Raw genomic sequence first — 12,070 nt, 5'->3', positions numbered from 1 at the left:
GGTGCCCCAGATCTGTTTGGTGAGAAACATTCTTTATTTATGTTAATAAAAATGCTAATTTACAAAAAACATATTACATTTAGAGGATTAAGCATCTGAGCTATTCATATGAAGACTTGACTTATTAATCACATCATTTTTTACAGTGTAGACGCACTCCTATCATCTGTGACGCAACAATGTATGTCAATCGTCCAGAATCTGCATATCTTCTCTTACAATCCAATTGTTTAGAAAAGGTCAAACATTCTCAACAAAACAGCATTCTGATCTATAAATAGACATGACGATGAAGATCTATTTAAAGGTTTTAGGAATTAATTTACACTCTTAAGTTACACTAATGTTGTCATTTAAGTAACATCAAAGGTTTTAATAATCCTTAAAATGTCAAGAACATGCCCGAGTCATATTTCACTGCACAATGAAGCGAACGCAATCGTCTATTGTATTTTGTCTCTATTGTGGCTGCTAAAAAAAAGTTATGACTACATTCCTTCAAACTGAAAGTCACACAGGACGCCCTCTTTCTGAAATGTTTGCTACTGCAGATAAATAATGTTTTGCATGATAGTTGGCACGTAGACGCTTGGACAAGAATGAGACACTATACTGGGAATAACACTGAATCAATGAACCATCTTACTAACAAATCAAACACTGATGCTTTCTCTTCCGCCTGTCAGATTAGATCTGTTTCGGCATTTGTTAAAACAAGAGTCCAGCCAAATTATGAATGTGAACTGTCCCTCATTAAAAAAACATCACACCATCTTAAAATAAACTGTAATTGGTGGGAACCATATCATAAAGAAAATCTAATTCCAAATAAATCTGAGCTAGTTTACCTTGACCGAGATGTTGTAACGCCATTCACCGCCTGTTCAGCAATAACAAAATAGCTTTTAATCTTTTTGCTTGAATAAACTTAATTGTTTAAGATTGCCTTTGTTAGGCTCGAAAGCACAAGAACAATGCGAAAAATGTCCGCGTGACACACCGCATTGCTCAATAGCTCTGAAACCATAAACCGCAGTGTTCGAACCTCATACCTTTACCTACGACTGCAACTTCATACATACCTGGGAGTGTATGTGCATGTGTGGTATTTTTAGTATAAGGTGACGCAAAAATTTTGTGGCCCTTCCTAAAGTAAACATGTCAGATCTGAGGTTTCACCCGGGGTAGGCAAACCTCCACCCAAGTTCAATGAATCTAGAAAACCACAGAGAATGCATGAGACATGCAATTACTGTCTTTTGTTCGGACAGGAGTCATATAGTGTCAGAGGAAATGGTCCAAAGCTATCACTGGGGCGTTACCCTTTAAAAAGGTCCTAATATGTATCATTAAGGTTCAGATATGTATACATTTCTGTAATACAGTATGTATGTGCAATCTTTAGGTGCAAATGTATACTTTTTGAAAGGGTAACACCCCAGTGATAGACAGCAGACGACTCTGGACCAGATCTGCACCGGATCCGCTGACTTCAGCCTGGATCAGGTGCAGATCCGGGCCGAAGTCAGCAGATCCGGTGAAGCTCCGGTTCGCAGTCGTCTGCTGTTTAAGACCATTTATTCGGACAGTGTATATATCATAAATACTTTATATCACCTGCATTTTAGACCAAAGCTCAGTCCACATGAGGTCAAAAGGTCTTCATGTGCATCCAAATTAACCCACGTACTTGATTAGCCTAATGCCAAGTACTAAATGTTTTAAGAAATCAGTGTTGCTATGGCTGAAATGGTGAAGCAGGTTGAGGGTTGATTCCCACACATGTAAGTCAATGCATCAATGTAACTGTAGTGTAAATAGGTCTAACCTAAATTATGCTGAATATTCAATTTTTTAAATATGTTATGATGTTGGTGGATGTTTGGACATCCCAATTGTTCATTATACCTGTTTATTACATGCTTAATTCTGATTGGCCAGTTGTGACATTTGCAGGTTTGTAAGAAATAATTGACTACCGGCCATTGAATTATTGTAAAATAATGCACACCCAAGGTGGTATTTAATGTTCGGTGGTTATCGTGAAATAAGCCCCTTAAGTGTAATACAAGACCCTATGTTCATACACTGGGAGCTTATTTCTGCGATAATAACCTAATCCTTTTAACCCTACCGCATTTCGTGGAATAGATTTATTTATTCGTGCTCAGAGACAAATTTTTCCGCTTTTTCGTGTCATTGAGCACAGTTGTGTTTTATCTGTCACTCAGCACGAATTTCTATAAATAGTTTTTCGCGTCCCTAGCAGGACTTTCTTTTTCGTGTAATTTTATGTATACACTCTCAGAAATAAAGGTACAAAACTGTACCTTTTCTGTCACCAAAAGTACAACTTTGCACCAAAGGATTTCATTTTAGTACCTCAGAAGTACATTCTGGGACCAAAGAGAGCTCATTAGTACCTCAAAATAACATATTAGTATCTCAAAGGTACATATAGGTACCAAATGTTTACGTATCTGTACCTAATGGTCCATACAATTACCTTTTTAAAGGGTGCTGCCCCATTGACAGCTAGGGTACATATTTTGACTTTTTTCTAACAATGTAAGTCCTTAAGGTACGGTAATCTACCCAAAATGTTATTCTGTTTTGTATTCCTGTAAAGGTACCAAACGGAAACTTAGGGTACAGCCCCAGTGACAGAAAAGGTACAGTTTTGTACCTTTATTTCTGAGAGTGTAGGTTTTTAGGGGTTTTTTTGTTTGTTTGTTTGTTTGTTTACTATTTTCGCTTGGGGTTGGGGTTAAAGTTAGGGTTTGGGTTTGGATATCTGAAATGTAACAAAAATTAGTTCAAACCCCAAGTGACAATTATAAAAAAGAAACAAAAATGAGAAAACAATACATAAAAGGACACGAAAAAGAAAGTCGTGCTACGGACACAAAATCCTACACAAACTAAATTACAGTGTTACTTGCAGCTGTTTTCCAGTAACTTAGTGTAGATTTAAATGTATGTTATTTACTGGCAACAATTTGTTCAAAGTTAAATGAACATTAAACATTAACAAGTCTTTATCTTTACAGAATAAGGAAAAGGTTTATGGTTCCCAGAATGCTTTTAATGAGGCTGTAATTGTAAAGTTTTATTCTGTAAAGACAAAGACTTGTTAATGTTGAATGTTCATTTAACTTTGAAGAAATTGTTGCCAGTAAATAACATCAATTTCAATCTACAGTAAGTTACTGGCAAATCGCTGCATAACTACACCAGCAAACCTTTTTTACAGCGTACAAATTCGTGCTGAGTAGCACGAAAAAGACATTCGTGCCCAATAAAAATTGTGTCCATGTTGTGTCCAAATTGTGTAAATTACATATTTCGTGATTGTCCCACGACTTGCCTTGTTTGTTATAAAGAAAATTGTACATAATACTATACATTTAATAAGAAATATACATACATTTATCAACTGGTTAATGATTAGTTATGACGTTAAACTAATTAGGTTACAATCGAGTAAACCTTTTAATTATTTATATCATAAGCTGACAATGAATTGTGTCATGTGTTAAGTTTATATTTGCAGAGTTTAGTGGGAAAAACGAGGGATTTTCTGTTAAAATTCTGTATTTTCCGTCATGAGTGAGTAGGTTGTGGTAAAGGGTGTGATCTAAATGGGCGTCTCCAAAAAGCAAACTATAAAAACCTCAAGCTGAGTTCACAGAAGTCACTTTAACAAGCAGAGTGCTACTGACAGAGAGAAAGAGCGCACTGAAACTAACCTGAACTAACAATGTTCGCCAGATCAGACAGTCTGCTCCTCTCAATCCCTACAAGCAACTTCTTTCAGCAGCAGCCGCACTTTGATTTCAGACCGATGCGCAGCACCGAGCCGGAGATCTTCACCTTCGAACGGATCCCCGAGACGCAACAGTCGTTCCCGCACCGCGGAGCTCCCGTGCGCCCGCGCAAAAGAAACACCCGGGTCATGTACCCAGCACAAGTGCGCAAATATCTTCCACCGGTCGAGAAGAGCCGCGCCAAACGGTGGCTGTTCATCCTGTGCCTGGTGGTTTTCATGCAGATCTACACGGAGGAGGGATCCGTAGAATCCACGCAAGCTGAAGGTCCAGCTGCAACAACGTACAATGCCCTCTCCTTCCAGTCCGCCGAGGAGCAAGCCAGACAGATGATGAGCATGTCGGACCAGAAGCTCCAGGTCGGCAACGAGGAGAAGGAGAGCTTGAACCAGTTTCTGAACACTTCGTGCCAGAGCGCAACCTGTGAAGACGACGTGACTGCGCTTTACCAGCAAAGCAGGCGCAGTGGATACGTGGTGGCTCTTCTCTATCCAGTGTACCATAGACTCGGCACAGAGAAGTGAATGAAATGAAAATCACACTGATGGACTAGACAAGGTCAAACTATCTTGGTTTCTCCATGTGGAGATATGTTCCAGCTGGACTTGAAAGAGTTGATGGAGCACATGCTGAAAAGACATTGAACTTGAAAACTTTATAAACTTGAATATTATTATTGCATTGTCGTGCAAAATGCATTTTCACATGAAGTGTAGAAATGCAGTGTGGTCTTCAATGTCAATGATGTTTGAGGTGCTGAAAGCTACCACTTACAAAAATACTTGAATCTCATATTGAAGATTGAATTGTGTTAAATGAAGAAATTATGATGTAGCTATTTATTTAATGTTATTTATTTAATATTGACTTATTTATGTCTTGTTGTTTTGTGAATAAATGTGCCTATTAATTTCAGCAAGTATTTTGTTACTTATTCCCTTTCATAAACAATATAAACAAAGAGCACTTGCACAAAGTTTGGCTAAAACTTCAGTGCCACTTCTAATGTTCACAAAGTAACTTCAAAAGTAAAACTTATATTATAATTTCTAAATCTATTAAACTTATAATTCGTTAACATTTATGCTGTTGAGACAGAAAAAAACTTTTTGTGGATTTTATAGAAATATATTAATAGAAATACTCTATTGTAATTTCATTTTCTGCCCTTTAGCATTTATTTGTTTGAGTTGACAAATAATCATCATATTCACATCATCACTTTATGACTATCATGTATGAGCATATAAGGACAAATATGTGAGTGAATGTGATGTTCATAATATTAATAAATTAACAAAACCCATATTGATGTTTCTTGTTCTTTTTCAACAACACACTTTTATAAATCCAGCTTTTTAAATACTTTGTCAGCAAAACAAATTTTTGGCTAATGTGTCTGTCAGGATAAAATCGTTTTTGAATACAACTAAACTTACATTATAGTATGACCGTTTAAACCAATGACAGTCATTATTTTTTATGTTAAATCAACGCTTATAGCTTCACTTAAACACAATTACGCAAAAAGTGATTTTTAAAAGGGGAAATACAATGTGTTGGCAATCCTTACTTCGGAGAAGGAAATTAAAGGAAACAAGGAAATAAAATCCCAGAGGAATTTAAAATTTACACCTCACATATGACAATAGACAGTTTTTCTTTAGCATGATGTCCAAACTACTATTGACCCTCAACCACAAAACCAGTCGTAAGTTGCACCTGTGTATATGGCCAACAATACAATGTATGGGTTAAAAATATATTTTTATGCCAAAAATCATTAGGATATTTAGTAAAGATCATGCTCCATGAAGATATTTTGTACATTTACGCAAATATATTTAAAATGTTTTTATTATTTGTAATAAATTGTTAAGAACCTAATTTGGACAACTTTAAAGGTTACTTTTTTTGCACCTTTAGATTTCATATTTTCAAATAGTTCTCAGCCAAACATTGTCCTATCCTAAAAAAAACATACATCTTATTTAGCTTGACCCTTCTGACTGCTTTCATGGTCCAGGGTCACGATTGTGCTGCTATGCACGTCACTATTATTTGAAGTAGAAGATAAGGAGTAATACAAATTTAAGACCTGTGTTTACTTTATCTGGAATATTAGACTGTAATGTTGTTCTTAAAAGTCTGTGCATCCTTCATTGTCAGAAAAAAATTGTCTAAAAATAGGTCCCAGTCTGTCATTGGAGCAATACCCTTTACAAATGTAGCTGCAGATACAGTATGTCTACATTTGGTACCAATATGTGCCTCTGAGGTAATATAAACTCTTTCGGTGCAAAGACGTAGATATAGACATAATATTTTGTTTAGTGTTATTTTGCTTTGAGTGTAAAAAAAGACATTATGGGCCTTTTAAATGTGGCTTCACTATACAAATTAGGGTGGTCCTTATTTTTTAACTTTTAAAAGTGCATGCTCTCACCCCACCAATATGTTTGAATAAATAAATAAAAAATGGGAATTTTTTTTTATATTAATTAATGTTTAAAGGTTGCTCATTACCATTGAAGTTTAACACATTTGCGTATTACACTCACCTAAAGGATTATCAGGAACACCATACTAATACTGTGTTGGACCCCCTTTCGCCTTCAGAACTGCCTTAATTCTACATGGCATTGATTCAACAAGGTGCTGAAAGCATTCTTTAGAAATGTTGGCCCATATTGATAGGATAACATCTTGCAGTTGATGGAGATTTCTGGGATGCACATCCAGGACATGAAGCTCTCGTTCCACCACATCCCAAAAATGCTCTATTGATTTGAGATCTGGTGACTGTGGGGGCCATTTTAGTACAGTGAACTCATTGTCATGTTCAAGAAACCAATTTGTAATGATTCAATCTTTGTGACATGGTGCATTATCCTGCTGGAAGTAGCCATCAGAGGATGGGTATAAGGATGGACATGGTCAGAAACAATGCTCAGGTAGGCCACGGCATTTAAATGATGCCAAATTGGCACTAAGGGGCCTAATGAGTGCCAAAAAAAACATCCCCCACACCATTACACCACCACCACCAGCCTGCAAAGTGGTAACAAGGCATGATGGATCCATGTTCTCATTCTGTTTATGCCAAATTCTGACTCTACCATCTGAATTTCTCAACAGAAATCGAGACTCATCAGACCAGGCAACATTTTTCCAGTCTTCAACTGTCCAATTTTGGTGAGCTCCTCCAAATTGTAGCCTCTTTTTCCTATTTGTAGTGGAGATGAGTGGTACCCGGTGGGGTCTTCTGCTGTTGTAGACCATCCGCCTCAAGGTTGTGCGTGTTGTGGCTTCACAAATGCTTTGTTGCATACCTCGGTTGTAACGAGTGGTTATTTCAGTCAAAGTTGCTCTTCTATCAGCTTGAATCAGTCAGCCTATTCTCCTCTAGCATCAACAAGGCATTTTCGCCCACAGGACTGCCACATACTGGATGTTTTTCCCCTTTCACACCATTCTTTGTAAACCCTAGAAATGGTTGTGTGTGAAAATCCCAGTAACTGAGCAGATTGTGAAATAATCAGACCGGCCCGTCTGGCACCAACAACCATGCCACGCTCAAAATTACTTAAATCCCCTTTCTTTCCCATTCTGACATTCAGTTTGGAGTTCAGGAGATTGCCAGGTGTTCCTAATAATCCTTTAGGTGAGTGTATGTGATACTTTGTGCTAGCATGTATACTATGTATGCAGCAATAGACTTATTTGACCATGCTCCATGTAATTAAAACTCCTGTTATAGTTGTAATATGTCTTCAAATTTTTGCACAGTGTGTTTTTACTGATATCCTAACACATTTAGGGGGTGAGAGTTGAACATAACAAAATGACCCATTATAAGGACCACCCTAATACAAATGTTATGATATTTATGCATTTGGCAGATGCTTTCAGCCAGGCGACATCAAACTTTACATTTTATAATCATGTGTGTTCTTTTGGAATCAAACCCGTGACTTTCATGCTGCTAACACAATGCTTTGCCAGTTATATGACCATTCTCATGACAGATACACAGGATCTAATTGTGTAATCCTGGTCACGTGTGTTTATTATTGCATACTTTCAGAAGTTGTGGCCACAAGGAAACCAGCATTACTGTGGGAGATTCCCCACTCCACTTCCTCCCATAAAACACAAGTAACTTTCCACTGCCACATATTAAGATATGCGGTTTATATTTGAACGCCCCCGGAGCAAACACACATTCTCCTGTATGCACGCAAACCTCCCGGTTATCCTGGTTTTCTCCTTTCATCCCCCTCCCGCGCTCTCTCGCTCTTTCTGTGAGCGTGCATTCCAGAGCCGTGAGTCAGGTGGCACCACATACTCCGAATGAAAACCACCCACTGTCCTGAAACCCGAGAGGAAATGGGAGGACGAATCCAAAGAGTGAGAAAGAGATACAGCTGTAAGAGTGAAAAAAAAGGAATCCCTCATATGGCAAAGGTGTGTTAGGCCTGTTGAGACATGATTATAAACACAACGTACAAAGAGTACTGTATTATCCCTGACACGCACATACATACACAAAGACACAACACTAAAGCAGAGGTGATATCTAAGATCTTTTGACTGGAGACATGCATTGTAAAAGTGAGTACTGGGTAAGGATTCAGTTGGTAAAAGGTCATGGCTTCGATTCCCAAGGAAAACACATCATTTATCAAAATATCTTCTTGTGTGTTCAATAGAAAAAATAAAACGAATACAGGTTTATAGCAACATGAGGGTGAGTAAATAATGAAAATATTTCATTTTGGGTGAACTATCCTTTAAATAAATGCACTAAAAATAGTTGTAGATAGAAGTTAAATGTAAATGACACAAAATGCATTTAAGAATAAAATGCACTACAACTGAAATAACAGAAACGGAATGAAAATAAAGCTAACATTTTAAGCATTAGCCTTTATATTAAAATAGTTTTTTAAATCAGAACACAAAATTTATTAAATGTGCCCGTCCTTAGCTCTTGACCAAAGTTGTGTTTACTGTTTGTATGAATGAAACTTCAGTATGACCTTAAGAGTTTGTAAAGATCTTTAATGCATAAACAAGCTCAAGTACAACCGTATAATTCAGAATTCAAGCATCATATTAACAAAAAAAACAATATCTCACAATTAATGTTATTTGCATTGTACAAAATGTATTGATAAAATCATGTTTAATGTACACTCTTAAAATTAAATGTGCTTAAAGGGCACCTATTTCATTGATTCAAAAATAATGTTATTTTGTGTATTTGGTATAATACAATTTGTTCATGTGGTTTATGCTTCAAAAAACACATTATTTTTCACATGCCGTACATTTTTGTAGCTCCAGATTTCACTCTCTTCCTGAAACACACAGATTTGAAAAGCGCTGTGTCTCTGATTGGCCCCTGAATACCTCTGATGTCAGCAGGAAATGGGACGCTCCTTACCATGTTTGAAAGATTCGCTCACAATGCAATGCTAACAGGAGTTAACTTACAGGTTGTGAGTCTGAATCAGGAGGAATTATGATAATGTCGGTCTTGTTTACATCACCAATCACAGGAAGTAAACTGTTGCCTACACTCTAAAAAACAAACGGTGCTATATAGCACCAAAACAGTTGCTTTGGATCGTAACGATAGAAGAACCATTTTTAGTGCCATATAGCACCGGTGAAGAACCAGTGAAGCACCAGTGAAGCACCAGTGAAGCACCTGTGTAGAACCATATAGTGCTATGTAGAACCATATGTGGTGCTATATGGCCCCTATATGGTTCTACACAAATCTGTGCGTTTGTTGTAGTCCAAGAAAGGAGATTTATGTTGGAGACCCTATATGAAATTGATCTGAAAAAAACCCTAAAGTAATCATGACTAAACATTACTTTATTTTTATTTGATTTTGGATCCATAACTTAACAATCTTAGTTCATTTAATTTATCAACATAAGAAAACCCTAAACTAAAAAATTAAGGGCAATGAACTTAAAATTATCAGTACAGAAATCACAAGGAATACCCATAAGCCTTTGCGCCTGAAAATGTCTTGACTATTTACGCTTGTTCAAAGAATAACAACTGATGGGATATATAAACAGTTGTTTATAAAATTTATGTGAGTTTTACACTGTTTGTAGTATAATTGATGTTTTTTTCAACTTATATGTTTAAGTGAAAATTTTTAGTTTGATGTTACCAATTGAAGTAATTTTTTAAGTTGATCCAACTTTTCACTTTTAACAGTGTATTTTTTTTGTAAAGTCACCATTCGGGTGATCAGTGTTTGGTATACATGAACCCTGTTCAACTCACTGTATCCGATTGAACAATGTTGTGTTTTTGTGGAGAATTAAGTTCATTCATTGACTGACACAAAGTTAGTCATGAATTTCTTTCATTTCATCTTGTTAAATAATGTATATGGCAATTTAAGTTCAGTCTTTATAAAAGCCAAGTGACCTTCATTGTTTAAGCGCACTGTTCTAACTTAAAGTTTGGTGATCTTAACTATTTAGGTTCAGTCTACATGACCACCAAGTTTAGTGAACTTAAATATACAAGTTTTTGGGAGACCCATTAATCAATTATTCAGTGGTTCACTTTTTAAAATTAAGGTGCTTTATAGAAGAATAATTTAGGGCTAAATGGTTCAAGAACCTTTAAAGAGGACATTTCACAATACTTTTTTAAGATTATTTGGTATCCCCAGAGTACGTATGTGATGTTTTAGCTCAAAATACTATATATATAATTTATATGTTAAAATTTCCCACTTTATAGATGTTGACAAAAAATGTGCCATTTTTGGGTGTGTCCTTTAAAATGTAAATGAGTTGATCTCTGCACTAAATGGCAGTGCCGTGGTTGGATAGTGCAGATTAAGGGGCGGTATTATCCCCTTCTGACATCACAAGGGGAGACAAATTTCGATTACCTATTTTTTCACATGCTTGCGGAGAATGATTTACCAAAACTAAGTTACTGGATTGATCTTTTACACATTTTCTAGGTTGATAGAAGCACTGGCGACCCCATTATAGCACTTATAACATAGAAAAAAATTAGATGTCCCCTTTAACATTTAAAGAACATTTCTGTTTCACAAAAGCTATATTGGGTAAAAAAGCAATTGCTCTTTGAAGAACCGTTGACTGAATGGCTCTCTTCCCTACTGAAAAATCCAGCTAAGACCAGAATAAGCTGGTCCTCTCAGTATGACAAAGCTGGTCAAGCTGGTGAGTCAGCTGGGCTCCCAGCCTGACCAGCTAAATCCAGCTAGACCAGCTTAAAAAGTGACCACTAGCTTGCTACACCAACTAAAACCAAGCTGGGAGACCAGCTAAAACCAGCTAAAACCATTTTTCAGTAGGGTTAGGAACCAATCATGGTTTTTCTATGGCATCGCTGTGATAAAACGTTCAAGCATTTTTATTTTTATGAGTGTAAATGTTATACTGAAGTACCCATCATCTGAAATGCATGGTTGTCTTTACACTAAATCACCAATGTGTGTTTTAACGCTCGTGCTATTTTTGAAATGCTTCAGGGGTCTACGGATGGCTAATTAAGGAGATGCGAGACAATATTGAATCATAGAGATGGCATGGTAAAAATGTATGTAAGATACTTTCGGTCATATTTGGTGGGGGTGCACTGTAAGTAACACATGGACTTTAATACAATACATGTACTATAATACTTCACACAGTTCACACGCTTTACACATCTGTTGCTTATTTCAGAAATGCGAAGAATCAAAGACATCTAGGAAATGATAGGAATCTGTTTCAATTGAAATAAATCTGAATAAGTCGAAAAATCACTCCAGGTGAATGTTAAGGATGAGATGACGAACTAATTAAAGAATGAGGTGAGTCTCACGGTGGCATGTGAATATAAACTTAAATTTAATGACAGCTTGTTTGGGCATGTGTGCCAATAGGAAGGAAACTGATGTAAGGATGAACAAGCAAAGTTACTCTGTATTGCATAAGATTTCGGATTTCCTTGTGTCATCATTCTTTACAGGGGCAAAACCACTCAGACTACAGTTATGATCGCAATCTGAGTTTCAGGCTTGGCGTAAAGGACCGGATCTTCGGTTACAAAGGGGTGTGATACACATTGTCATTACCTCATTAACCACTGTCTCAATCTTTTCTGTTTTACACACACAAAGGCTTTGTTAGGATGCCGTCAGGTGAGAAATAAAAGTTCACAAAGAACAAAGATAAAGTACA

General features: G+C 36.6%; 1 protein-coding gene across 1 annotated transcript; it reads left to right on the top strand.

The window, feature by feature from the left end:
* The first annotated feature begins 3,702 nt into the window (after positions 1-3,702).
* On the top strand, positions 3,703-5,133 carry ier3 (immediate early response 3). Its single transcript, XM_065250048.2, has one exon. The coding sequence runs from the start codon at positions 3,761-3,763 to the stop codon at positions 4,349-4,351; it is 591 nt and encodes a 196-aa protein (XP_065106120.1). The 5' UTR covers positions 3,703-3,760; the 3' UTR covers positions 4,352-5,133.
* Positions 5,134-12,070: the final 6,937 nt, after the last annotated feature.

The sequence above is a fragment of the Paramisgurnus dabryanus genome, chromosome 5 (genome assembly GCF_030506205.2).
Source record: "Paramisgurnus dabryanus chromosome 5, PD_genome_1.1, whole genome shotgun sequence".
NCBI classification, from domain to species: domain Eukaryota; kingdom Metazoa; phylum Chordata; class Actinopteri; order Cypriniformes; family Cobitidae; genus Paramisgurnus; species Paramisgurnus dabryanus.
Note: the sequence above shows the minus strand (reverse complement) of the source record. Positions and strands in the feature narration are given on the sequence as shown.

Excerpts from the sequence above, each read along its gene's own strand:
- ier3 (XM_065250048.2), top strand. The coding sequence starts at position 3,761 with ATGTTCGCCAGATCAGACAGTCTGCTCCTCTCAATCCCTACAAGCAAC.